This window comes from Pseudomassariella vexata (genome assembly GCF_002105095.1).
Source record: "Pseudomassariella vexata strain CBS 129021 chromosome Unknown BCR38scaffold_4, whole genome shotgun sequence".
Lineage (NCBI taxonomy): Eukaryota > Fungi > Ascomycota > Sordariomycetes > Amphisphaeriales > Pseudomassariaceae > Pseudomassariella > Pseudomassariella vexata.
Genome location: NW_024467959.1, coordinates 758,194 through 785,378, shown reverse-complemented (window position 1 = coordinate 785,378; position 27,185 = coordinate 758,194). Strand labels below are relative to the sequence as shown.

The window sequence follows — 27,185 nt, the reverse complement described above, 5'->3', positions numbered from 1 at the left end:
TGTTTATGTCGAGTACATAATTACGCTGCATCGTAGTGTTCCCAAGAAAGAAGACACGGATAAGTGGCAAATAGATAGCAAGCAAGTGTTCGTTATATACGACTCATGCCAGATACGGTCCTACCCATGGATCTCGTGACACATTGCCAGCAGCTAGAGTGCAACCCAACCCTGCTAATTCGTATTCATTTCTCGCATTCGGTGAGTTCTTGGGTGGGTAAACATACTTGTGTATGGTACTCACAGCAGCATTGTGAAACATCAACACGTTTGGGGAAACGGCCCAACAAGTAAATCGACAGGAGAGGTCATTCTATGTCCACTTCTAGCAACTTCTAGTGATATGTGAGCCTTTACTGCGCGGTATCTCATCGGAGATTTATTTGAAAACCTGCATATGAGAAAACCTCTGTTATGCCAGGGTTGCTTCCTGCAAGGAGGTAACACAATAAACAGCAAAACAATATGGGATAACTCGATACCCTAGTGGGATATTATGGGATAACCCAAGATTCCAATGTAGCAGACCAGGTATCACTTGAAGATCCCACCTGTGTTAGCAATTTATTTTGTCATCAAGTTGTCGTGCACTTTGCTGCACATCTTCACATTGTCCCGCCCCCTTTAGTGCTCTCAACAAGTCACGGATATACATATCCAATCCTGTTTGTTTTACGCCAAGAAGCCGGCCAGAACGATTCGAAGTAGCTGCAGGGTATCATCAAGACGTCTCGACGGATGAGCCCATGCGTCTCAGCCTTCTCAGGTGAGCTGCTCGATAGACACATGAGAGTCTGCCTCCGGGAATCTGCGGCGATCCACTGCAAGTGAACAAATTATGTCTCGGATGTCTTAATGACCTGCGGAGCTATGACCGCTGCCCGTCAAAAGAGTGCATTTCCATGCATTATGAACAAGCCTATCAAGTCGAAGAGACCGGGATTCATTGAAGATCGATCTGTCACTTTATGTTATATGTAGATTAGCCAGGCCTTTAGTTAGACTAGCTGCTTCTCAGTTTGACCAACTGACTGACAGTCGTGGCTGCATAAAGCACACCATGCCGTACCCTTCAAGCCTAGTTCACACAGTGTTGCGGGGTTTTGGTGTCATGATCAAGTCGAGCTCAACGCCTGTCGGTGGACTTAAGGGGCTGGTAGGCTACCGGGTGGGGACTCACGAGTGGAGCTATTTGTGTATGGACAATAGGTTCGAATTGGCGGGTGGTCGGGATTTGCTGGTGTGCTACTTGCGCTGTTCGTCTCTCCGGGTGACTTTTCGGGTCTGATGGCGTGACGTCTAGATTTATCTTCAAGCGAGGATCCTGAGTCCAGTTGTTTGACGCGACATGCAGTTGGCGTGAGTCGGAGCGTAGGTTGCGAGATCGGAGGCCGTATAACCGCAACGGAACCGAACTCGTGCCGCCGGGGGCTGGTGTTAGGAGTAAACCGGTATCATGGGGATACTCTTGAAAGTACCGTGACGAATCATTTTACTGGCAGATATTTCCCCGGAAGGTCATTCCAAGTATGGTCCGTATGAACTCAACTAAAGCAACATCCCTCGTGGCCTCTGAGAGCCATTCGGGCACCACCCTATTGTGCTCTAACGCCCAATCGAGCATTACAATCAAGGTAATTGGAGATTCCATGTATCATGCATCTGGCATTTTGGAAAGTCTGGTGCCATAATAGTCCTTGTAGGGTAAGAAACGAATCTTCAAATTAAGGGGTTCAAGGCCTCGCGGATATCTTAGTATTAAACAAAGATGACAGAGGAGAGTACTCTGTAATGAAGACCATCTTACTGATAATGAAACAACCTAATTCAACATGCGAACCTATCCTCTGACAATTTCCATCTTGGCGAGTGAGCTGGAGCTGTTGTTGCTTTAGTGGGAGTAGTGAGAGAGCATGGTGTGAAGTTTGGCTAAAATTGCTACGACCCAAAATTGGCAACTATGTCTGTAGATATGTTTTTCTTAACCCCATTTGGGACCATGTACGAAGGATTCCGACTACAAATTACTGAAGTCACATATCATACCAGGTCTCCATTTAAGCTTGCCCATTTGTACGCGCTAAGAGCTGACGTTAATATGGGCCGTCCCTAAGTCTAAATATCATGTGGCTGCCGGCCTTTTGTGTCTAACGCTTATTCGGATTCCCTGGACTTTTAGCAGCAATATTTTCACCCCGGTGGTCCTCACGAACTTTTCATAATAGGTTTCTTTAGTATTCTCCACCCAAGTTAGCCCTACAGCGATAGTAGTTGCCTTCGCCACGTGGTTATGATCTCAAACCCACTTATAGTCTTGCTAGTATTCTCGGGCGCAAATCCAGACTACAGCCCGAGCTCGATCGTTACATGCTTGTATTGCTCCTCCTCACGTCTGGTTCTTTTATGCACTGATTCCCGCCGGTATGGGACCACACTAGATCCATCAACTTCCGTGAATTATCATATGGCACATGAAAGACTCGACTTTTAATATCTCATTTTGCATCCTAATGAAAAACGCTGGTAAAACACAATGACGGTTTACTCGGTGTAGTGCAGTCAAGGGCCTCTTCAACCTAACCAGTGTCCACCTGGTGCGCACCAGCCACGTCCACCATCAACCACAACCAACCAAATCTCCGGATTTTGATGCGGAGACAATATCCACCCGGAGACGTGGTTGATTGTGATGGGTTGATCAGGCTGATATTTGGCGGCGGTCATTATTACTGTTTGTGGCACTTGCGGAATCTGCGTAGTATCCATCCACCTATTCTTGCTTGGTTGCCGCATCGTCACAAGCCAAGTGCATGATGTAGAAGATGAATGATTCTTGGCCAAATATCAAACGTTCGTTATTCTGAGTTGCTTACAGCATTGAACCAAAAGACAGCCTCTAGATGGCTACCAAGCGCTTCCTAGCAATCTGTCAATCACGATGCGACCCGACACGAAATCCCACCCCACGATTGAGCGTCTCCGTCATGGGCCATCTCAAGATCAAGAAGGCACGAATATCTGCCCCTCAGGACTCGATCGACTGACTCGAATTCATCCGCCTCCCCGCAGAGCTTTGATACATGATTTTCAAGCGTTGGCTGTCAAACCTCCGCTGGTCCATCTCGTGCCAGAAGTCGGAGTGCAAGAGAAGCACGAGTCGGGTGAGAAAGTGAGGTTGGCATTCTCCAGCGCCTCCCGGATAAGGACTGGCTGAATGAGATCATGTCCGCCTTGCTTTTTACGTACCTAGTCTCTAAGTCCGCTGAGATTCTGGCCACTGTATCGTCTAAGCCCCCCTTTGCCTAGGACGCCCCTTTTCGCCCGAGACGAAGATAACCTCCAACGCATACCGTCCGAGGACTGCGAATCTTTCATATCTGTGGCAGCCAGGGTTCTGGAAAGAGTTATAGCCTCTCCTGCGTCCTCGAGAGCTGCCTGATTCCCTCTGTAAAACTTAGTCGTGTACCTCATTCCGTGACAGGTATCGTGTTCGATTAGAATAATGCCATTCCTGACTCTGGCGGTGTACCTTGCGAACCATTACATCTAGCCATCAACCGCCTCGAAGAGCTTGATAGTTCCAGCACAAGCGTCAGCCTTGGAGTCAACACCAAAGGAGGTATCAGTGAGCATCTAGACGAACCAGCTACGCCTAATCTTGATGGAAGAGAGACCCGCAATGCTATTTCGACTGCGCGGCCGTTGGCCAAGTACCGAAATCAGCCCATGGGGTATGATCACTTGAAACATTTGATCAATGAAGGATTACATCAAAGAGCTGAATGAGGGGTTCTCGGCGGACGAGATTCAGAAGGACAAGGGAGAAAGGTTATTAGGCTAGGATTCACCTTATGCACTGCACGGGTCTGCCGACTTTCCTACTGTCAGCTGGCAATTCCTTGTTATGACTCATGTTCCGTATATACTATATCAATTTCATTTCCCGTAGACCAAATGAATACATGCGTCTGGCAGCGTAGGGCAGTGTGCTCGCGTATGGGGTGCATGTTCATCGGATGTTTCGGTACAGAGTGGAGAATTCCTATTGCCATTTCTTCGTATTTCCCGAGAAAGAAGAAAATAAACCCATGTAAAGTGCCTGGTTATTGTTAATCTCCATTAACGTACATATTATCTGAATATAAGGGCTTTGCTAGACATGAAAGAATATTACTCGTCTAGCGAATATTGATCTCGAGCCTGGTTTAGCAAATCAACGGTACAAACCCTGTTCATGGAAACAAATATCGGCTGAACTCATAAACGGCAGTCTGGATAGAGACCTCATCTTTCTACTTGTTGATTCTGGCCAATTCAATATTCGTAGAAGACGGCAGAATCTACTTGTACAAACGAAACCAGGAAGAGCTAAAGCGATTCATTGCACGAGCTGTCGCCATATCGGAGAGTAGTCTGGTACGTTCGAGCTCCTGCACCATAAGGAAAAATCTCAGGGTTTTTTCTTCTTTTAAAAAGGAAAACAACCCGGTCCTCCGCTTCATGATAACCGCCAATGTTGTAACAGGTGCTAAACTTAGATGCTTTAGCGAGTCTCTTCTAACCACGAATACTTTGAAGCCAGCCCCGCAGATGCTGCTTTGAACGACTGCTCCTGACTATATCGATGAAGCTGGTGAGAGTTATCTATCACAAATTAACCGTGCGAGGTCCTCCACCATTATGCCCCGGCTTCGGCCTTGGCGATGGCGGAGGGTCTTCTCGTTTCTGGCCGGCTGCCACCGTCTAGTTTTCTCCGCCCTGATATCGCACTCTCCTACTGGCGTTCCTAGATACGTACCTTGCAGGACGCTCCACCGACTGAGGCTGGACCGCTGACCAGGACATACACCTCGCCAAGCCTCGGATCCACCACACTAGTATTTACCAGTTGCAAACTAGTTGAACTAATCACCACCATAGCCCACCAAGTCTCATGATTTTGCTGTGGAGACAATATCCTATTTCGAGAACTGGTAGGTTGTAATGAGTAGCTTTCCGTGGACATTCTGTAGTGGTAATATATTTAGATATCGCACTTACCAGTAGGACTTGCCTGTCCTAATTGGCCTAAATTGTAGATTTGCGATCCGTTGGTACAGACCCCATAGGAAATGGGAATAGGAACACAGAAATATCAACAGAGGGTCCAAGGTCACGGGACAAGGATCGATCACGGGAATAACTTTTATTTCATAGTTAAACAGCCCCTGCTTTAGTAATTAATCTAAGAATCTATATAACCTACAGGTAAGGCCTATTAAGCCTTAACTACTCTATCTTAGCTCTCTCTTACACCGTATCGTTATAGTTAATTCTCTATACATATCATATTGCTTAGTTACCCTTTAACAGTACTTGCTTGCTAGCACAACCTCACCTAGACACGCTTCCGTGGTTTAATAATCAGACTCTGAATAGCGTTTGTCACACCTATATACGTTATTTGAGTACCTTCCGCTCTAAAACTTGAATAGTCAAATGCTTTAGGTGACTACTACGTTTTGACAAAGCAGAAGTAATGGGAGTACCAATCAAAGTTGCTATATCGGTTCATCTCTGTTGCAGAATAATAAACCGAACAAAATAGACAAATGGTTACAAGTACAGTTGCCCGTTCCTTCGTTCTAAATGAACAACTCGCCTCCAATATGGTACAGACCTGCAGGGGTAAGCCTTAGCTCTCTCCTAGGGCACTGTATAACCGGATGCTATCAACGCTGAGGTGTAGCAGAATAGCATCGATAGAAACTAAAATTCGTTTTAGTTGGTTGGTTACATGTAGAAACGTGGTTCTATCAATTTGTTGAGACGATGGAACCCAAAAAAATGGAAGGCGAAGGCCCGAAGAGTTGTTGAGCTTACGTGTTTTAATCAATCGCTTCAAGTATCTCCTTGGAAGCCCTTGCCAAAATTCATATAAGTCAGAAATCACGGTGTTAGATTTGGCAGACGATGGATTTCAGGGAGCCCCTTAGTCGATGAAGAGTTTATTGATGTCCCCCATCAGAGTAAATAATGCCTTGGCGTTGCGACTTATGGGAATCGCATGTTGACGGATCATGGCGGAAGCATCGGTTGTATTGAGCCAGTTGCTAGCCCGTGATCCAGTAATTCTGCTTGCTTGGAATATTCATCTGCTTGTGAGGTTAATTGAGATGCAAGATTGGCGACCATTCTATGTGTTTCCGGCACTATGCTTAGGATGGCGGATGTATCTTTCACGAAGGCAGTGGAATGCTGCACGACAAATGATGAAGTTGTGTTTTCCGAAATCTGCATTTGTGACAGACTAATACAAAACTCGGGCCATGAGTGGAGGTCACTCGTAAATCTGCTGGACAATCAGTAATATGTTGATAGGAAGCATCTCGGAATAGATACTCCTCGAAGGTCATCAACGTCCTTCTGAGCTATCATGGTCCAGTGAAGTTGGATTACAATGTTGCTCAGGCGCCTTGTAGTGCGAAAGTGGCCGAGACTACTATTTGTTCACCATTGCCTGCTGTGTCTGCGACCAGTGTGTAGCTATCGCTCTGGTCTTCAAAATTTGGCGTTCGGCTTTATTTTTGGGTCGAGACGAAGCATGTTCTGCAACGTGCATTGAATCAGATCAAGCTCGACGCGGAATTGCGATAAATGCGCCGGGGCATCATAATAAGGAAGGCACTTGGATCTCTTGCATGAGGTGGATAGTAGCACCTACAATCATGTTTATAATAAAGTAGTAAACACAAATAGAGCCATCTCCATTGGAGCGATGTCACCCTGGCCTCTTTCACCTGTAATGTTGACACAGCAGGTAATGAATGGCCTCGCAGTTCGGTCTCAGTGCTAACCTGGACCGAGTAGTGGCCTAAAGTGGTGTCAGTTGAAGCCAGAACATGTCTTCGCCATGTCCCAAACAGCAGGAGTGATCTCGATCTGGTGTTGCTCATAATTGGTGCAAGGACGTATGGATAGACAATAAAAGCCCGCCACCATAAATGTGAAAAAGTCAAGCCGTTACAAGAAGGTTTGAACAGTTATGAGATCCATCAGAGGCTCATATAAAACAGTCAATACCAATCCAGCGCGTATGTCAACGCAACTCCTGTTCCTCATAAGTTGCCAAAATTGCGAACTTCCCCCCTATTTATATCCACAGGCCCAGTGTAATACTGTTCCCATTCCACCGGAATCTCAATGACTGCACTACGCACATATATATGCTTCGCCCCTTCCCAATTTAACCCCTCGACACACCCGCCCTTCACACTGACTGTCGACCGCGGCGTCCCGTCTTTTTCATACACGCGGTGTACCAAACGCGAGCCGCACTCTGGACAGAACCAACAGTGCATAGTGCCTCCGCTCGACGTGGGCCGTGTGTATACCTTGAGCTTGGCCTCGAGGGCGGGGGAGAGCGGAAACAGGCCCTCGGCGGGATAGATGGCCGACGTGCCGTAGGCGCTGGACGACTGCTTTTGGCATTCGGTGCAGTGACAGTGGAAGAGGTCGAGATAAGTAGCTGTCGGGGTCGGGAAGGAGACAGAGCCACATTGGCAGCGGACGGTGAGGGGTCTAGGTGGGGAGTGGGTGGTTGCCTGCGATGCCATCGTTGGTATCCGCAACAACCCACGATCAGGATGGAAATTCGCAATCTAGGTCGTGACGTAGTGATCTAACCACATCTCAATATTAGAGACAATAATAATGGAGACACCGAAAGAGCACGCACTGCGGGAGCTCGTGTTTGACAGACGCTGCGGTTTGGACTTGCACAAGTCACCAGCGCAGCTAGATCAGCAAGAGTTTACTTTCGTCTGATGTATGTGTCCGGCTGGCTTGGGAATTCACTTGAACCTATGCTAGTCATATTGGCTTTGCGTCAGTTAAACTGCTATCAATGTATCCCACAAGTGTATTTTGAAGGCCAAAACTTACTGGGAAGCGTAGTCGCGATTAACGCATTGAAGTTCAATACTTTGGACATGGGACCCTTGCACAACATCTTGTATCCGGCAACTCCGATATCTTTGTTCTTAGTCCCAAGTCCAACAATGACTTCAAACTATTGTATGCTAACTCCACGGCTCGCAGTAAAGCAAAAAAAGCTTACCATGGCATTATGTGGTCGGAGTCTTGTTCTTGATACAACGCCGTATGCTCTACTACAACGAAAGACTTCTCTCCTATTTCTCTGCCTCAATTCTTTCCAAGTATCTATCGTTCTCAATCCGGAACTTGAAGACTTCCGGTATTTCAGCATTAGCGTCTACCGGTTAAACTCGACGAAATTAAACAATGCGCAGCCCACCTAGCATCGAAATAATTCAACCAGAGGACCATCGGCCAGAGAACCCCTGCTACAGCCCCTCAATGCCCAGCCGGGACATTGGAAGCCACCCCAGGTTCTCATCCCAGCCGTCTCCAAAAAGCTCAAGTTACGGCGTAGGAGGTCCCTGGAGCTGAGCGTCCAAATATGGATTATATTACTTGCTTATTAGGTGCCGGTACATGGAAAGTCCTATCATTTGACCCAAGCGGTCTGATGGGACACCAATGGTATAAAATGCCAGCGATCTCTCAGAGGCTCATCAATACCAGGTTTCGGCAGGCTCCCATACATAAGCGTTGCGATCTGATGTCCACTCGCCCAAAATGCTGCTGAAACCCATCATCGGCTCGTTGTTATTGGCTGTCTGTACATCGACTGCCAGCATTCCCAGCCCAGTCGAGGTCATTCGACGTGCCCATACCACTGGGACTGTGATTACGAAATGTGCCATTCCTGGAGTCTTGGCATTGGCTTTCGATGATGGCCCATATACCTGTAAGTTGCAGCCACTAGCCTTCGTCCCTCGTTGGACAGGACTGACTTATACGTCTTATAGACACCCAGAAGCTGGTCGACACGTTGAACGCTGCTGGCGCCAAGGGCACCTTCTTCTTCACTGGCACTCTCTATGGTATGCATTACCTCCTTCACTACATATACATGCAACTTACTGTGTAAGGCTGCATCTATAACCAAAAGACCGCCGTCAAGAATGCCTACGACTCTGGCCACCAGATATCTTCCCACACTTGGTAACCCCTTCTTTTCTCTCACACAAAAGCCAATGCCTCATGTCTAATCTCACCTCCCACCAGGACGCACACCAGCCTTGGCAATCTAGGCGCCTCGCAAATTCAAACGGAAATGACCCGAGTCGAGCAAGCCTTCGTCAATATCTTCGGCAGGAAACCCGCTTACATGCGCCCGCCCAACTTGTCCACAAGTGCCAACATGCTCTCGGTCCTGAAGCAGATGAACTACGTCGTCATCACCGACGACATCGATGCCGGCGATTGGAACCACGAATCGGCGCAGTCCAGCGAGCAGAAGTTCCAGAATGCGGGTGCGAGCGGTAACGGGCATATTCCGTTGATGCACGAGACTTACGATTCGACGGTGAATACTTTGGTGCCATGGTTGATCAACTGGGCTAAGACTAACAATCTCAAGATTGTGACTGTTGGTAGGTGTTCTGGCAGTATGGATCAGTGACAGGGTGAAGGCTAACTGAAGTAGCTGAGTGTTTGGATGATGTGGATGGCATGTATCAACCAGGTAATTTTACTGTGAATGGCCAATCGACTTGCTAGATGCCAAAGGTGGACAACGAAGGGGATAGGTTTCGATATATATGAAAATTGAACCTAGTGCGTGTACACGGATTCAGGGATAACATGAGAGCAGTTGCGGGTTCCTATTATACAAAGGGGCTCATCGAAAAATTACATAAGCGCTTTCGTTTACTTTGGACAAGATCAAAGCTCAAGAACGAAGCGCCAATTATGTCTCATTCTTTTGAAATGATGATTAACTACACGGAATTCTAATTGTCAAGATGTAATGGACCTCGACTGGCCGACGGGGCGGGGTCTAGGCATTCGGCTTTACAGCTCTCAATTTCAACGACAAATCCGAGGACCCTTCTCTCGTTCCGCAACTCCAAACCCGACACCGGCGGTCTTGCCAGCAGTGTCTTCCCCCTTGCTCAAACTGCGACCACAACCCGTTTAAATTGGGCTGCAGGATTCAAATCGTTATGGAATAAGCCAAGCGGCTTTGCTGATCGTGGCCCGCGGACCTTGTCGGGTTCCGTGCCTATGGACATATGCCTATCTGGGCGAATGTCCCTGATTTTCAAGTAGGGAAAACGGAGAATATAATTGTAGATCCCGCTTTCTCTTTTCCTGTCGATTCATTCAGTCACACAGCAATCATATATATTCAAGTGCGATCATTAACCAGAAATACCCCTTTGTCATTTACGTCAACCCGTTTCCTCCTATTTGAACACCCAATCATTGCAATTATGTCTGTCTTCAGCTAAGTCTTCCCGCCTTGCGCGCAGTTCACAGAGAAGGACCTGCCAGATCAGATGGGCAAAGTCTTTATAGTCACCGGAGGTAAGTTAACGCCCATTTTGCGCAAATAATTCCATGCTAATGTCGTTACCACAAACCAGGCGCTGTCGGCATTGGTTTTGAGTTGGTCAAAATGTTATATGAGAAGAATGGCACCGTGTACATCGCGACAAGATCCCGCGAAAAGATCAGCCGTGCCATCAATCAAATCCAGCAGGTGCACCCGACAAGCCACGGGAAAATGATGCCACTTGTATTGGACCTCGCAGATCTGAAATCCATTGAAAGCTGCGCAGAAATTCCTCGCATCCGAAACACGACTGGACGTTCTCTTTCACAATGCCAGCGTTACGGCAACCTCAGTTGGCAGCAAGTCCGCACAGGGTCATGAGCTCCAGATGGCCACCAACGACCTAGGTCCGTTCCTTTTGACAAGGCTCCTTAAGCCCATATTACTCAGCACGGCCCGAAGTCCCCAACGGATAGAGTAAGGATAGTCTGGGTTTCTTCTATGGTCGGACTTGGAACTCCGCAAGGAGGTATCGTCTGGGACGAGAAGGCCAAGCAACTGACTTTGCTCCCGGACACGCTTGACAATTATATGCAGTCCAAAGTCGGGATGGTGTTTCTTGCCCATAACTTCGCGCAACGGCTGGGCAAGGAAGGAGTCTTGAGTATGGTACGTCAATTCGCGGCTGAGACTGATGAGAATACTTGCTGACGAAATCGAAGTCATTGCATCCGGGCATCATGAAGACAGAGCTTCAAAGACATATGTCTGCACCCGTGCGTGGAGTCCTCGTGAGTTATATATTTGGCTGTTAAAACACGCCCCAATATCTTACCCCGCCACAGGGAGCTGTGATGAAGGGTCCTAAGAATGGTGCTTACACTGAGATCTTTGCTGGGTACTCGCCCGAGGTGAAGACGGAGAATAACGGGGCCTTTATCATCCCTTGGGGTAGGATGGGCTCGCTTCCTGATCATGTAGCCGCGGGTGTGAAGTCGAAGACCAAGGGTGGCACTGGCGCATCAGAGACATTCTGGGACTGGTGTGAGGGTGCTGTAAAGGTTTTTTAATGATTCTTGAAGTGAGAATTTTATAGAGTATATTTACTTTTGGGAATAAAGGTACAAGATGAGTAAGTCCAGTCCAGAAGTGGTTATTCGAATGCTGTAATCTGACGATATGGGCAAACATATAACGTAGTCCACGGTCCAATTGCACACTTTGGCAGACCTTATACGACAATGTATAAGTTAATTCAACCACAACGCCTATCATCAATTGAAACTACTCAGAATCGTTATCTTCAGACGCCTCTACATCATTTCCACAAGTGCGCGCATTATGTCCGGGCTCGCCGCAGATTCTACAGCGCCGTACACGCGCAATTCGCCGCCTCGTACGACCACCAATTTGACGAAATTCGTCATGTAACTGCCCATCAACCTCTCGTTGAGACTGTAGGTCCTGTCCAGCTTGTATACGAAGTGACCCTCCACTCTGTAGCTGTTTTTTCTTCGCACGGCGACGTCGACTTAAGGTCTCATTTGCCTTTCGAAGTGATTCGACCTCGCCTTCTAAAAGGGCAAGCCGATGCATAACCTTCGTTGTACCTCCCGCAATCTGATCTATTCCAGCAAAAATTGACGTTGGTGAGCTATTTTGATGTCGTACAATCCTATTTTTCACATAATCGGTTTGTGATTGGGCTTCGGTTGGGTTGTTCGGAGTCTTTGATTCCCAAGGGACGGGGAGACCAGCCGAGCTACCCGGAGGTGTTGGCGTATGTAATTTCACATCGAGCTGTGATATGACATAATCTGCATCGTACGGAACTATCCCTACCCCTCGGAACCTCCTTGGATATTTTAAACCGTGAAAGTTGCGTTGTACGCGTTTAAAAACGCCGGTAAAAAGTCTTCTTTCGAGATATGACTTATATGTGCTCGCATGAGATCTTCGGTTTCTTTTCCGTACGCTCTTTTTAACCCGCGAAAACAACCAACATCAAGAGGCTGGAGCTTATGCGACGAATGAGGAGGCATACAAAGCGTGACGATATTGTTAGCTTTGCAATATACCTCGAAATCGGTCGAGCGATGGCTTTCGTGACCGTCAAGGATCAATAGGCGATGAGTACCTTTCGTACGAGACTTGGTGTAATGATCGAAGTGTTTTATCCAATCTTCGCCTCTCTCGTTCGTAGTCCAGCCATTTTTAGTAACTGCGATAACCCAATCAGGCGGTAATGGGCTGTTTTCGTACCATGACGAGAGGTGGGTTTTGCCGGCGAAAATGATGTACGGAGGGAGGGCATAACCGGACGACCCAACGCCTTGAATAACTGTAACCCATTCCCGATTTCCTTGCTGGGCTGCTCTAGGCCTTCCGCGCCGATCAGAAGTCGTCACGACCATTTCGGACGAGATTTGGCCCATCACAAAACCGGTCTCGTCGAAGTTGTAGATATCCTCCTCCTGGATCGCGTATTTCGCAATTGTATTCCGTACCAGGTCAAACCACGCGTCGGGGTCTTCGCAGAGGACTCTCTGATAGTAGATCCTTCGATTTAAACGCGTCCGGAGGTCTGGTTGTCGTCTTACGAAGCTCGAGGCCCAGTTGACGCCGACGCGACTTCGAAGTAATCGGTTGGCCATATCTTCAACACCACTCAATCGGGGACGAAATGCTCGCGAATCTAGGTCGGTTATATGTAGTAAGATTGCCTCTTCTTCGGAAGGAGTCAATTTTTGCGTTGGCGATCGCGTAATCGCTCGAGCGGTTTTACCGTCGCGTCGATACGCAAGGGTTCTAAAAGGTACGTTATAGATCTGACCAGCGCGACGTACACTTAATTTTGGATCAGATTGAAGCGCATGTAATGCTAGAATCATATCACTTTCATTCCAAGAACCAGCCATAGTTATATGGTGAAACACCGCAGGTCAAAGTGGTAGCGTACGAAAATCTGCCGAAGTGTGCAATTGGACCGTGGACTACGTTATACGATTTCGCTAATTATATACAGTATTATAGTAGCTAGAATATATGATGGATTAACCCGGGACAAAAATGCTGCAGCAGTGTTTTGCAAAGAGAAAGATGGCAACGACAGGGTATTGATATTCCAAGACCTGATGAACAGCTTAATAAAGCAGCTAAAGTCTGTCTATACGCTGACTGGAGGTAATGACCGTCCGGAAATTGAATGAAGACGAGCAATACACATAGCGGCCAATAGTCTGTCCAGCGAAGCAAATTGAGGGCTAGTGATACATCGCTTAAATGCATGTATAGCATGATCAAAGTCTTCTCGCTGCTTCGCTTCAGAATCCTGATATTCTGCCGGCGCGATATAAGCATGGAGTTGGACAATATGGGCCCTGTGGGCCATGTGGGTCCTATACTTGCCACTATCGCCACCTAGAACGGCGACCATCCCCACATACCTCTATTACGAGAAATGTGGCGAGGATAGAACATTCCCTACTTATCTATATGCTTCTACAACTTGTCTGAATTAATCAGCAAGTCTACCATTCATTGACTATATAAGAACCCTTTTGTTTCCATACATAGACCCTCGAAGAGAGGACCAGAGTTAGCTACAATACATACAGGTTAGGCATATGTGCCCTCCTTTTGCTCCTTCAACGGGAACATAAAATCCAAGTCATGGCCAAGGTGGTAAGGAAGAAGATCTCGATTCGCCAGGGAGTTCTCGATGTAGGCTAAGCCAGCATACTCTCCAGGATTGCCGCTCTGCTTCTCATTGCCAATGATTTCCTCAAGGTGCTCAATAGCTCGCTCAATGTCATTTGTCTGCTGTCTTGGATGAAGTGATTGCCTCGATCGCTCATACAAACACTTGCCCAAAACAGCGGTGGCGTAATTGAAAGTAGTATTGAAATTATTGCCATGGCAGTAACACGACATCTGGTTTTGGACGGAATGTCATTCAAGACATCTTTCATGAATCGAATAGCCTTGTCCATGTCGCTCATAGAGTCAAGTCGAATGCTTCGCCGGCCATAGAGTTCAGCAAGCAAACCACAGTAAGGGACTCTCCTCGGATCGGTCGGCGGTATGCACTCTAGGGTAGATTCAATTTATCCGATAGCTCTGGCAATATCTTCGACAGCGCCTTACCCTCCATTTTGAACCAACAGCTGCGTCGCGACCCTTGGGCCGAGCCAGAACTCGCCCTCTGGACGCTGACTCACTCGGCAGACACTCAACGGATCCAGTCAGGTCTTCCACATGACATGAATGGTTGAATAGGCGGGAATGCAAAACAGATAGACTGGCAAGGATATTCTGCGTAGCTGTGCCAGCAAAGTCCTCTTTCTCAAACCCGCCACAGTCGAGGTCTCGAGCGGTCTCAAGGCTTTGGATCGCGATATTGAGATCTTCAATATTGCCCCAGTGGTCAAGCCAATCCAACAGTCGTATTGGATAATTATGTAGCCGGCAAGCCCTGTGGGAGTCTTGAATATCTGCTTGGAACGAATCTCTTGCGAGTCGAACAGCCTCTTCTAGGTCATCTGAAGTGCCACTGCTTTCGAATCTGAACCGATAGAGCTAGAAAGACTGTACAGAGCGTGAGGCATCGTTATGTCATCAGAGCTGTGGGTCTTCTCCAATGCCCGCCTTCCGCAAGCTACAGCCCTTTCTATATCCTGATTCTCAGTGCTTAACAAATATCTCAGCCCCAACGTTGCACCGAGCTCCGACAACGCCTCTACATAGTCAGGCGCTAGTAAGATCAATTGCTCAAGCAATTTGATTGAGCTATCGAGATCCGTGGTGCTTCTCATGAAAGCATCTCTTTTGCGCAGGCCTATGGCCAAAGTCTCGTGCACTAAGGCATCATCCGGTGTGATCTGTAGAACTGCCTGGTATGTTTGGATCTCACGGTCCAGATCAGTCGTAGAGGAAGTAAGGTTGTATCGTCCATCAAGACACTTGGCAAGGCACTGGAGCACTATGGGATAAGCGTAATGGTTCTGTTCGCAGCGCCACGCGTCGGCGAAATCATATAATGCCATAGCCTCGTCAATATCGTCTACATGGCGTTTCGGGAAGCCCTCAGTTAAAGTACTCGGCCAGCTGAGCCCATCGCCATGGTTGGTCTTCCTTGCCTTCAGCGACCAAGCTCAGAGCCTTTCTCGTCGCTTATATGGCGCTATTGAGGTCTTCGATATCCTGCGAATGGTTTTGGAACAGACGGTGTCTCCAGGTTCCAACTTCTGCCAGCCTATCCCAACGAAGCGCATCGTCCTGAGGAGTCAGATATAGTGATTTCTCTGCTATATGGAGACCGGACACGCAAAATGATCGTGTCGAGGCCTTGTATTTCCTGCGCCATTCTCTTGTTTCGCGATTGAGTTGTTCTTCTTCTGCCCTGCTGTTTGATTCGGGCATATTATCGGGCAGATGCGTGAGATGCAGTACAATGATCATACACAAAGAATAAGTTTGTCTCGCAGGCAACAGCCCCAAGTAATATTAATGGTGAGTTCATGGCTATCTATCCAGTCTCAAGGCCAGAAGGGAATGGTGTCTAAAGGAACGTTACACAAAGCCTCATCGTGGCAACCTTCAGAATTTCTTGCAGAAAGCCGCCTTTGATAGTTCAACTATCAAGAACTTTTGTAATACAAAAGTCTAGCCCACAACCGATTGGGCTCTTTGAGCCAGCCTAGATCCCAAAATTTACAGCCAAGTTATGTATCTAGTTCTATTGGAAGCAATATCTATCAGAAGAAAATCTTCGAAGGTAAATCGCCTTCGTGGCATGCGGCGTGCGGCTGACTGCCTCCCACTTACCGATGACGGTGCTCGCGCATGCTGAATTCAGCATTCACGCAGAGGTCGCGACAAAACAGCACGCCGAATGGTCCATCTAAGGTGGGCAACGCCACCATTGCAAAGGGAAGTGAATAATATACAACGTCCGCAGGCTACTTTGACACGTCACCATATAAAATGGCGCATTTTAGATCATATGACTTGCCTTTCATCGTTCAACGATGCCAAGTCTGAGCATCTAAAATTTCCCCCAGTCTCTGATACGCATCAGCTGCACGTGGGTATCGTACATGATCTGGCCCCTGGTCGGCCTATGTGGTCTCACACACCTCTGCAATGCTACCCAACATCATCGCGCTTATTCGCTGTTTCAGGTAACTGCTAGTTGATTAAAAAGATGACAGCTACGCTGGCATTATGCGGTACTAGGATTGGGGTAAGTAGCAAGTCCGTTCAAAGCACCAACCAAAGAGGTCATCGAAGGGAGCTCTGCTAGCTAGCTGTTCGACACCATGTAATGGGAGGCACCAATGGTGTTTACCAAAACTCAGAGCTATCATCCAGGGTGCGCCTCAGAAATGATCCCCCGCAGATAACCTCATCCGTGACAAACCCCGCCCTCTCTCGGTGAACGTCGAAGGCAGGGTCATGGATTTGACTAGTCTGTGTAACGATCTTCCAGATGAGGTACGCTATGCAGTCTGCTGGCTTGTCGACTTAATATAAAGAACGGGCATGATCCAGGTTGTCGGACACACCTTTTCACCAGCAAAGTGTAACAGCCAGCGGAGTCATAATCATCTCTTGAACACTCTCTACCGAAGGCTTCAATTCAGGAGATGGATAACCAAACCCTGTACAACTTTCTTCGGGATTCTTCGGGTACGCCGGAAAGCAACATTCGAATGCATCTTTCCCGAAACATAGCATCTCCAGCTATCAAACCAGATCCCAGTAACACAGAGCCAACACTATGGAATGCCTGGGATTTGATCAATACACTCAAAGGTTGGTGGCGTTGTGATGACATGGCGGCGACCGTGAACCTGCATTTCCCGGAAGACCTGACACCCTCGGCTCTGAACGCACATGCAAAATTTTATGAACGATTTACCAAAATTCAAGAGATGGAACCATGATTATTTACCGAAAGGTTAGTCCAGTGGCAAAAATGGCTTCTTTGCTCTTCCCCTCTCCAAATATTGATTGAATCACAATGATTGTTGACGCTCGGTGGATAAACAAACCTGGGTCGCAGTCCCATAGCTGATGTACATTCTCCATCACATGCATTCATTCACGAATTTGCTAGTAATAAGTTCAAATTTAGCTGGGTTCGGGTCTCAGGGTCATCTTGGGTAGAAGAAAGGGAGATCGTCACACAACCTCTCCATTCACCCTGAACGGGAATATTTCAACTCTCGGTTTCTATAGCTTCAAGTATCTAAATTCTCTGTGTCAGTATCCCAGGCAGTGTGTGTTCCGGAACCAAAGGATGTATATAACACAGGTGCAAACATGCTCAAGCGTCTCGCCGTGCTCCTATCAGTGAAGCCTCAGCAATCTCGGCTCTATTGTCAATGTAATTGCCGTCAGCGTTACAAAGCACATAAGACACCTGCGCGAAGGACGCTGGCAACGATATACGGCCCAGCCATGGACGACCCCAAGCATTTATACACTTCATTGTTTACGATGAATTTGCTCTGGATGCGCCTGATGTTCCGGCGGAAGTAGCAATAGGTAGGCAAGTGTAAATTATTATTGTTGCTTACCGCTGCTAAGGATTTGTACCTTGGGCGCTCATGCCAGGCGCTAGATTCACCGCCATTTCACGGATTTTCACCTCCAATAACTTCATCAACTGGTTCTCTATTGTTGTGCTTCAGCGCTGTTGTCTTGGACGGCTGCTAATGGGGTGGGCTTGCTGCTCCTCCTTGGGTGCGACCGACATACTTGTGCTAAGTCAAATCTTGAGCCCAACAGCCTAGAAAGTTCTTACAGGTGGACAGAGACACCTAGCACCGTCCGTAATTAAGAGTGGGTATCAATATGATCCTGGCAGAATTTGCTTAGTGTTGCTATCAAGAAATCAATGACCTAGCACTATCTTGAGATTAACGTATTTCACCCCCATTCCGACACCCCTGTAAACCCCAACAATAACCACACCGCTATTTACATTATCCTTTTATTTCTCAACCACTTTTGCTTCAATTGACTTTATTCCAAGTATTCGATCTGATCTGCTATCAATGCCTTCATATACGGAAGAAGACCTCGCTGCCGCCGTTCTAGACGTCGCAAATGGTAAATCTGTGCGACGCGCTGGCCTGGATTGGGGTATACCAAGGACTACACTTATCGACAGACTTCAAGGCGCTGAATCAAGTCGCGAGGCCTCTGCTAGCCAGCAAAGGCTATCTCCAGTGCAAGAAAAACACTTAGCAGACTGGGTTTTGGTCCAGGAAGCCCTTGGACTAGCCCCAACGCACGCGCAAATCAAGGAGCTCGCGCAGCGCGTCCTAGCCCTCAAAGGTGACCACCAACCACTCGGCAAAAATTGGCTGGAAGCCTTTCTAAAGCGTCACCCAGCACTAAAGACTAAAAAGCAACGCCGTATCGACTCTCAGCGTATCAATGGCGCGTCTACCGAGGTAATCCAAGCCTGGTTTGCTTCAAAATTACGTATTCCTGCAATTCAAGTGATTAAGCCGCAATGCAGGTATAATATGGATGAGCATGGCCTTATGGAGGGTCAAGGGGGCTCTGGGCTAGTTGTCGGGAGCGGTACCTTACACGCAATACACCAGAAACAGCCTGGTTCGAGGGCGTGGACGTCAATTTTGGAATGTGTGGATGCCCTCGGCAATACCTTACCCCCCCTGGTTATTTTCAAGGGCAAGGACGTCCAAGAGCAGTGGTTCCCTGATAAAAATCTTCAGGACTTCAAGGACTGGCGCTTCAAGGCATCCCCCAAGGGCTGGACAGACGATACGATAGCTATCAAATGGCTTGAAGACGTTTTTATACCCCTTACGCTTCCTCAGGACCCTTCAGACACTCGTTTACTTATTTTGGATGGTCACGGTAGTCACACAACTGATACTTTTATGTCTCTTTGCTATCAAAACAACATATACTTATTATTTTTACCCCCACACTCATCTCATGTCCTTCAGACTCTCGATGTTGGGGTGTTCTCAGCTATGAAAACGGCATATCGCAAGGAGGTCGGGTTTTTAACCCTATTAACTGATTCAGCACCTATTGGCAAACGGAATTTTATGCGCTGTTACGCCAGAGCACGCCAGAGGGCCCTAACGCCTCAAAATATCAAGTCTGGTTGGCGTACAAGTGGTCTATGGCCCCTAAATGTCGCTAGGCCCCTTACTAGCCCTCTTCTGCTTGAAAATAGCAACCGCACACGTCACCAAGGTCCAGACATTCTTATTACAACCCAGCAAGTCCAGAAAATGCTCCAGACGCCTTCAGAGGGCAATGTTGTATGGTCAACGCCAAAGAAGAGCGTAGATATAGAGCGCCAGTTTAGGGAGTTCAATCGACTCCAACAAACTAACATGACTACACAACGCCAGCTATTTAGAAAGATGAAAAAAGGGTTTTATGAGAAGAATTATCTATTAGTAAGCGCAGAATTACAAATTGAGGGCTTGAAACAGCAATTGGAGCTTATGAAGCCACGGAAAAAAAAAGAAGGTGCAAATAAGTCCAAACGCGAAATTCGCAAGGATTGAGGACGTACGGCGGATGAGGGAAGTATCTAATGAAGCTCTTGTTGATTATTCGGGTTCAGAAATATCTAATGTATCTACTGTCGAAAGTGATTGTATAGTTGTTCAGAATTGAATTTGTGGTGGTTGTTTGAAATTGCAGTGTTATTCGTGGTGTTTTGTTTTATAGCGTGTCGGAATGGGGGTGAAATACGTTAGGCTCCGAAACTTACGACGGATTGACTTACGCAGGCTGAATCAGGCTCTCTAGTGTGGGGTCGCCAAAGGCAGAGTAAAGATATAATAGACAAGAAAAAGGGACGGTTGCTTAAAAGGAGATATAAACATGTAAAGAGGCATATTTATCAAGTCAATGAGGATATTGAGCTTGCCCTGCGCTACCAGCCGTCTGCCTAAGGCATCAAATTTGGTGATTGCTTTGCCGAACGCTTTCGATGACGTACCTCCTTATGCGCCGCCTGGAATCGACATGATCTAAGTTTCCTACCTTCAGATATTGTCATCCTATCTCGTGTTATCTAACGGTGGGTGTTAAAAGGCTGTATCATAAAGAATAACTAGCTAACGTCACCCACAGGTCATTGCCCCACATGGGTCTTTGCCCAACTTTTCAAGAAATCTTGACATTCCATCTTTACTTATACAATTCTTCCCTTCCACAACATGGCACGCAAATCTAGTGAAGCTAATCTTCAATTAGCCATCCAAACTAAACGACGCGATCCTCACCTAAGTTGGAACAAGCTTGGTAAAATCTTCAAAGTCGACCATAAGACATTGAAGCGCCGTTACGAAGGCGTACAACCATTACACATTACTAACATGTCCAAACGGAAAATGACCGAAACCGAAGAGAATACGATTACCCGACGCGTAATTGAGCTAGATTCGCGAAATTTTCCTCCCCGGCTTCGATACGTTGAAGAAATGGCGAATATCCTCCGACGCGACCGCGACGCGTCACCCGTCGGCAAGAACTGGGCCTCGAGCTTCGTACGGCGACAACCAGACCTCCGGACGCGTTTAAATCGTCGAATCGATTACCAGCGGGCATTCTGCGAAGATCCTGTCGCGTATCGCTGTTATTTTAAGCGTGTTGTGGACATAATAGCGAAGCACGGCATCCAGCCGGAGGATATCTACAACTTTGACGAGACGGGCTTTTTAATGGGCATGATCTCAACCGGCATGGTCGTTACGAGTACCGAAAGACGTGGAAGGCCTAGGTAAACCCAGTAAGGCAATAGGGAATGGGTTACTGTCATTCAGGCGGCCAATTCCCAAGGCTGGGCGGTGCCGCCGTACATCATCTTCGCGGCCAAAGTTCACCTCGCTTCGTGGTATCGCGACACCACATTACCGGGCAATTGGGTCGTTGATCTATCCCATAACGGATGGACAACGAATGATATTGGTCTCATCTGGGCAGCTCACTTCGATCTGCACACACGCGATCGTACGAAGGGTGTCAAACGCCTCCTGATCCTTGACGGTCACGAAAGCCATCACTCGATGGATTTCGAACAATACTGCAAGGACCATGGCATCATTACCCTTCCTATGCCTGCCCATTCGTCCCATAAGCTCCAGCCTCTCGACTTGGTGCCTTTTAGTGTTTTGAAACGGGCGTACGGTGTGTTTGTTGAGGGTTTGATGCGACGGCATCATACCCACGTTACGAAGGAGGATTTCCTTGCCGGTTTTTTGGAGGCGTTTGGCGCTACTTTTACTGAACAAAACATCAGATCTGGTTTCGAAGCAGCTGTAATTGTCCCTTTTGACCCCGAAAGGGTTATATCTGCCCTGGATGTCGCAGAAGTCGCGCGTACACCCTCTGCCGACCCAGAACTCCAACCCCCTATTTGGACTTCTAAGACACCTACTACCACCCTTGAAGCCGAATCGCAGTCAACGTTGGTTAAGAATAGCGTTCAGAGGCATCAAGACAGCTCTCCGACGCATATTCTTCATTCAATTGACTTGATTGCAAAGGCTACGCATGCAATGATGCAAGAGAATGTTATCTTGCGTCGCGAGAACGAAGAGCTTCGTGAGACTAACCATGTGCTAAGCAAACGTCGCAGAACCAGAAACAAGCAAATCCAGTATGGTGGGCCACTTAATATAGAAGATGCACAAGTTCTACGGGCTATTAGGGGTGATACGGGTTTGGAAAGTGAGGAAGAGGGTGAAAGTAGTCGTCCTACAAGGAGGAGGGCAACGGGTGCTAGGCGCTGTGGCATTTGCGGAGGAACTGGACATAATGCGCGAACTTGTCAGGCAGATGTAGAAACAGATAATGAAAATAATTCTTATTAATTTCTTGGATGAATACGGGTTGTTGTTGATCTATCTAAGATTAAAGGTTGGGAGGTCGTGAAAAGTTGGGCAAAGACCCGTGTGGGGCATTGACCTGTGGGTGACGTTAGCGGGGAAATATTATCTATTGTCGTTACGTATACCCCGACCGAGGTCGGCCGGTTATTAGTAGGATGCAGGGGATAGAAACGGAGGTACGAAGAATTGTCGGCCGGCGACACCGAGACCTCAACAGGTATTATATGTGTGATCCAATGATGACTGAGATGAATCGCACCAATCCAAGGTTATACGGAATTAAGTTGACCATCGATATCCACGGTCAGTAGAGCATGACTGGACAATGCACACATGGTCTGTCTGATCCAATGACGTCTGAAAGTTCCAACTGGAAAGTTGGAACTTTTCATTCTTCGTTCGCTTTGAGGTGTCCAAATGCTAATATCCAGCTTCCCACAAGTGCTAGAACCCTAGGACATCCAAGCATGCATGTAAATGGATCTTGTAGACTCCCACATGTGAGCCTAGGATATATACTAATTTGTACGGGCTTCCAGTCACATACGATCATAGGCTGTAGAAAACTCGGGATCCCGTCCGCTCTCCCATAGATAAACTGCAAACCGCTAGATTAGTAGTTGGGTGGGTGACCACCAGCGAATCCCTAGTGTCGTATGTTTTGCAAATTTTTGAGATATTATGTTTTATTTTTGATACATTGTGTTTTTTGAGGAGATATTAATATAATTCTTCTACTCGCTAGCTTGAATGAAGTGGAAAGTTAACTATAGTTATTACGCTCTTATCTGCCTTAGAAGTTGGCCGAGGCTTATGCTCAGTCGAGTGTTCGTTATCTATTAGTGGACTGGTGTAAATTTATGCAAGCATTTTCTAGAAAATTTAACAGAGGTGAGCATCCTTTGCTGTCACAGCGCTGGCGATTACAGAGCCACAGAGCGCTGTATGTCGCAGTTAGTGGGACCAAATGTTACAGATCCACTGGCATTCTAGATCTTTTGGTCTATTGGCCTAGGGGCTTGGTCCTGTCAAATATCACGTGTGTCCAATCGAGTAGTCAGAAGTGCGTAAGATTGTATATGAATGAGGTGTATTGTTCTCTGTCCTCGAACTCCCGTTGCTCTGTCTTTTATAGATTCTTTAGAACATATCGGAGGTACATTGTTCAGGTATCTGACCCCTAAGTGGACAGTAACTTTGGTGTTACTTTTGGGGAAAGGGGTTCCTTTCGCCTTCTGAACTTTAAGTGACAATAGTCTTCTCTAGTGCCATATTATTTCTGAACCTAGGAACCAGGCGCCCTATCTGACAGGTCCTCCCTTGTGACATTTGCCTACTTAACGTAGTTTACGAATAACATTTAGCACATACGACCATAGGTTACAGAAAACTCGGGATCCCGTCCGCTCTCCTATAGATAAACTGTAAACTGCTAGATTAGTAGTTAGGTGGGTGACCACTAGCGAATCCCTAGTGTTGTATGTTTTATTTTAAATGTATTATATTTCTTTTGGAGAAGATATTACTACAATCTTTTTACTCTCTAGCTTGAACGAAGTGGACAGTTAACTATATTTAGTGCCTCTTATCTGCCTTAGAAGTTGTTCGAGGCTTATGCTCCGTCGTAAGTGTTCCCTACCAGTGGACTATTATAAAATGATAGAAGAAATTTCAAGAAAATATTACAGTCGTCAGTGTACTTTGCCTACTTAATGTACTTTACGACCAGGTTTTAGCACATATGACCATAGGTTGCAGAGAACTCGGGATCCCGTCCGCTCTCCTATAGATAAACTGTAAACTGCTAGATTAGTAGTTAGGTGGGTGACCATCAGCGAATCCCTAGTGTTGTATGTTTTATTTTTGATATATTATATTTCTTTTGGAGAAGATATTACTATTCCCAAGTCTGAGATCACCGCAAAGACCGTGTGCATTTCTCTGCTCGAGATAGAGCAGGCATTTCTCACAACGCCTAGTGCTGAAGATATGAATGCTCTTTGTTTTGATAATGGACACTGTAGAGAGCCTACTGTGGCTTACAGGTGCGAATATTCCAGGAGAACCCGACACTGATCTTACACTCTTGAACGGCTTGTCTGAGCACTCATGCTGGAACAACCGTCGCTGCGCTTCTATGTCTTGGATATCGGTCCCCTGGGCAAAATCGAACCGTTGTTTACATTTTCCAACATCGGAAGAGCGCTCACAGTCTTTGACGATATCGACGACAAGGAGTTTATACAGATAGATGAGATCCTCTACACGAGTCGATTCCGGCCCGATTTTCAAATGAACAAGCAGTTTAGAAGGCATGAAGGAGGAAAGTACCACATCCAGATGGAGATGCTCTCCATGAGTGGACCTGCCCGTCTAGCAATTATACAACCCGGCGCTACGAGCAGTTTGCACTTCCAGCAGATCCGAGAGGTATCGACCTCACCTCCACCCGGCTTAATTGACGTCAATCTCAAGGCCGTCAGTCTCAACGCCAAAGACATTTACACCATGGGCGGCCATGTAGAGACAAGAACAGGCACTGCGGTGTGGCCACAGCCGTGGGGCCAGCCGTCGGCGGCCTTCAGGTGGAGGATGAGTTGCTGTCATGGCCCCTAATTACTTTACAACAAATTAGCGAGTTCCTGCTTAGTCAGCGCATAAGTTGCTTCCGGGCGAGCAAGACCATGTCCTCTGTACAATTCCCATAGCTTACGCTACAGCTCTATACGCGTTGCACAACCGAGGGAACCTTAGAGCTGGAGAATCCGTTTTAATTCATGCCGGCGCCATGGGAACAGCAGCCATTGCTCTGGCCAAGCTAATCGAAGCCATCGTATACACCACCTGTAGCTCTCAGGCCAAACGTGACTATCTCATGAACGACTTGGATGTGCCTGCCAGTCACATCTTCAACTCCCGCGACGATTCGTTCGTTCAAGGGATCAGAACAGCTACCATCCCCCGCCCCCCAACTATTGTCTAATAACAATGAAACTGACGCCAATTGCAGTGGAAATCTTCCTAAAGGGTACCACCTTTACAGCGTTCGACTTGAGTGATCTTTTCTATCATGAAGATCAGCACTATCGAGATATCTGGATTACGTAGGTTTCCTCTTATGAGGCTACGGTCCCTTAATAGCAATGCTAAAAAGGAACGCAGGCGAAAAAAACAGGCGCTTGAACTATACCGAAGCGGAAAAGTCAAGCCCGGGTCGAGCCAAATCTACGACGTCTCGAACATTTCCGAAGCATTTCGTGCTTTCTCGACCAAAGATAGAATCGGAAAGATCGTCGTGTCATTGAGTGACAAGAACAGCATGGTCCCTGTGAGTATCGATTCATAAGCCGCAGTCATTTCTTATGCTCACTGGTAAAAGATGGTGCCTGCAAGGTATCTTACTGTATTCGACCCCGAGAAAATTTACCTGCTTATTGGATGGCTAGGCGGATTAGGAAGCAGTCTAAGTCGTTGGATGCTACAAAAAGGTGCAAGGAACTTTGCATTCATCGGGCGTTCAGGTGCAGACAAACCAAGAGCAAAGTCGTTGGTTGACCATCTTGAGAGCAACCACGCCAAGGTGTTTGTCATCCGGGGAGATGTCACATCTCTGGAAGATTGTAAAGCTTTGGTTCAGGCCAGCTTAGCAACAGGCAAGCCCGTCGGTGGTCTTATCCACGCAGCGATGGGACTCCATGAATCCCTATTCAGCCGCATATCGCACGAAGCCTGGCATACGGGAGTTCAGCTCAAATGGATGGGAACCTGGAACTTGCACATGGCCATTAAAGGTCACGAATTCCATCTGGAGCCCGAGAGCCCTTGCCGCAAAGTATTCGCCTTGGGGACGCCACAGTGTCGCCGGTAGTCTCAGCCAGGTTCCTAGGAGTCTGGTTCGACCGCAAACTGACGTGGCACGCCCATGTTGAGCGTGTTAAAACAAAAATGGCAACTCAAAAGCTAGCCCTGACAAAGCTAGTCAATATGTCGTGGGGCTGCGATCTTATACGGGCGAGGCTGTTATATACGGTGGTTATCCGTAGCGCGATTGCCTTCGGGGCGACTGCGTGGCATACTATAAGTGAGGAACCGGCAGGGCCAGCTAAGAGCCTGATGGGGATACAGAACGAGTGCCTCCGGGTAGTCTGTGGCGCCCACAAAGCGACGCCGGTTCGCCACCTGGAAGCAGAAGCAGCAATCCCGCCACTAGACCTCTATCTTAGTTCCCGGGCTGCTAAGTTTGAAGAACGGCTACGGCTTAGCGGGAAGAGAAATCTGCTTCGCAGCGCGAGCGCTAAAGCGTCACATATACTCCGGCAGGATAGGCCGGCGAAGAGGAAGCAGGCGTCGCAGCTACTCCGACCGGCAGGGTACACTATGGAGAAGGAGGCCCGGGGCTCCGAGTGGATGAGTGAGGAAAAGGAGGTCCCGGCTGCCCTCCTCGGCCACTGGAGGAAGAGATGGCTCACCGGAGCAGAGCATCACGATCGCCAGCGACGCGCTATCGCTGAGGAACCGGAGGGCCCTTCGATGCAGATACCGAAAGAGGGCAGGTATTTCGGCCTGAACCGACTGGAGGCGTCTACGCTGTGCCAGATCAGGACGGAAAAAATAGGACTAACAGCCTTCTTATTCAAGACAGGGGATTTTGGCGTGTACTCGCCGCTATGCCGCTGTGGCGACGCCCCTGAGACGGCAGAGCACGTAATCCTCTTTTGCGGGCTGTTGGAAGGACCGAGGGAACGATTACGGGCCGCCATCGCACCACGGCCACTATACTCTCGCAGAGACCTCGCAACGGCAACAGGAGAACCAGTAGTTAGTGGGACTATTGTAAGGTGGCTACTAGGGACGGGTCGGACAGCTTCAAGGCCCAGATA

The 27,185-nt window shown here is 47.6% G+C and overlaps 7 protein-coding genes across 7 annotated transcripts; 5 read left to right on the top strand and 2 right to left on the bottom strand.

Moving 5' to 3' along the window:
• Positions 1–7,097: 7,097 nt before the first annotated feature.
• On the bottom strand, positions 7,098–7,595 carry BCR38DRAFT_337473 (Mss4-like protein; the record flags this gene model as incomplete). Its single annotated transcript, XM_040855539.1, has 1 exon — positions 7,098–7,595. The coding sequence occupies one exon, from the start codon at positions 7,593–7,595 to the stop codon at positions 7,098–7,100; it is 498 nt and encodes a 165-aa protein (XP_040717801.1).
• A 1,045-nt stretch (positions 7,596–8,640) lies between these two features.
• BCR38DRAFT_338523 (carbohydrate esterase family 4 protein) lies at positions 8,641–9,627 on the top strand (the record flags this gene model as incomplete). The annotated part of the gene is made up of 5 exons (XM_040855623.1): positions 8,641–8,812; positions 8,874–8,948; positions 8,997–9,069; positions 9,133–9,500; positions 9,554–9,627. The coding sequence occupies 5 exons, from the start codon at positions 8,641–8,643 to the stop codon at positions 9,625–9,627; spliced, it is 762 nt and encodes a 253-aa protein (XP_040717800.1).
• Positions 9,628–10,409: 782 nt separating this feature from the next.
• On the top strand, positions 10,410–11,475 carry BCR38DRAFT_456016 (uncharacterized protein; the record flags this gene model as incomplete). The annotated part of the gene is made up of 5 exons (XM_040861862.1): positions 10,410–10,437; positions 10,497–10,648; positions 10,692–10,812; positions 10,842–11,074; positions 11,251–11,475. 5 exons carry the CDS (start codon positions 10,410–10,412, stop codon positions 11,473–11,475), a joined length of 759 nt encoding a protein of 252 aa, XP_040717799.1.
• A 3,329-nt stretch (positions 11,476–14,804) lies between these two features.
• On the bottom strand, positions 14,805–15,356 carry BCR38DRAFT_152473 (uncharacterized protein). Its single transcript, XM_040853722.1, has one exon. The coding sequence runs from the start codon at positions 15,217–15,219 to the stop codon at positions 14,938–14,940; it is 282 nt and encodes a 93-aa protein (XP_040717798.1). The 5' UTR covers positions 15,220–15,356; the 3' UTR covers positions 14,805–14,937.
• Positions 15,357–24,414: 9,058 nt separating this feature from the next.
• On the top strand, positions 24,415–24,921 carry BCR38DRAFT_482807 (uncharacterized protein; the record flags this gene model as incomplete). Its single annotated transcript, XM_040863547.1, has 1 exon — positions 24,415–24,921. The coding sequence occupies one exon, from the start codon at positions 24,415–24,417 to the stop codon at positions 24,919–24,921; it is 507 nt and encodes a 168-aa protein (XP_040717797.1).
• A 103-nt stretch (positions 24,922–25,024) lies between these two features.
• On the top strand, positions 25,025–25,576 carry BCR38DRAFT_426254 (uncharacterized protein). Its single transcript, XM_040859755.1, has 2 exons — positions 25,025–25,409; positions 25,468–25,576. Exon 1 carries the CDS (start codon positions 25,094–25,096, stop codon positions 25,286–25,288), a length of 195 nt encoding a protein of 64 aa, XP_040717796.1. The 5' UTR covers positions 25,025–25,093; the 3' UTR covers positions 25,289–25,409; positions 25,468–25,576.
• Positions 25,577–25,604: 28 nt separating this feature from the next.
• Positions 25,605–26,157, top strand: BCR38DRAFT_426253 (uncharacterized protein; the record flags this gene model as incomplete). The annotated part of the gene is made up of 3 exons (XM_040859754.1): positions 25,605–25,633; positions 25,685–25,698; positions 25,752–26,157. A coding segment is annotated over exon 3 (224 nt), but the record flags the coding sequence as incomplete, so codon positions are not given.
• Between the last annotated feature and the right edge of the window lie 1,028 nt (positions 26,158–27,185).

Bases quoted from the DNA above. Each gene is read 5' to 3' on its own strand.
- BCR38DRAFT_152473 (XM_040853722.1), bottom strand. From the start codon at position 15,219: ATGAGAAGCACCACGGATCTCGATAGCTCAATCAAATTGCTTGAGCAA.
- BCR38DRAFT_426254 (XM_040859755.1), top strand. From the start codon at position 25,094: ATGGGAACAGCAGCCATTGCTCTGGCCAAGCTAATCGAAGCCATCGTA.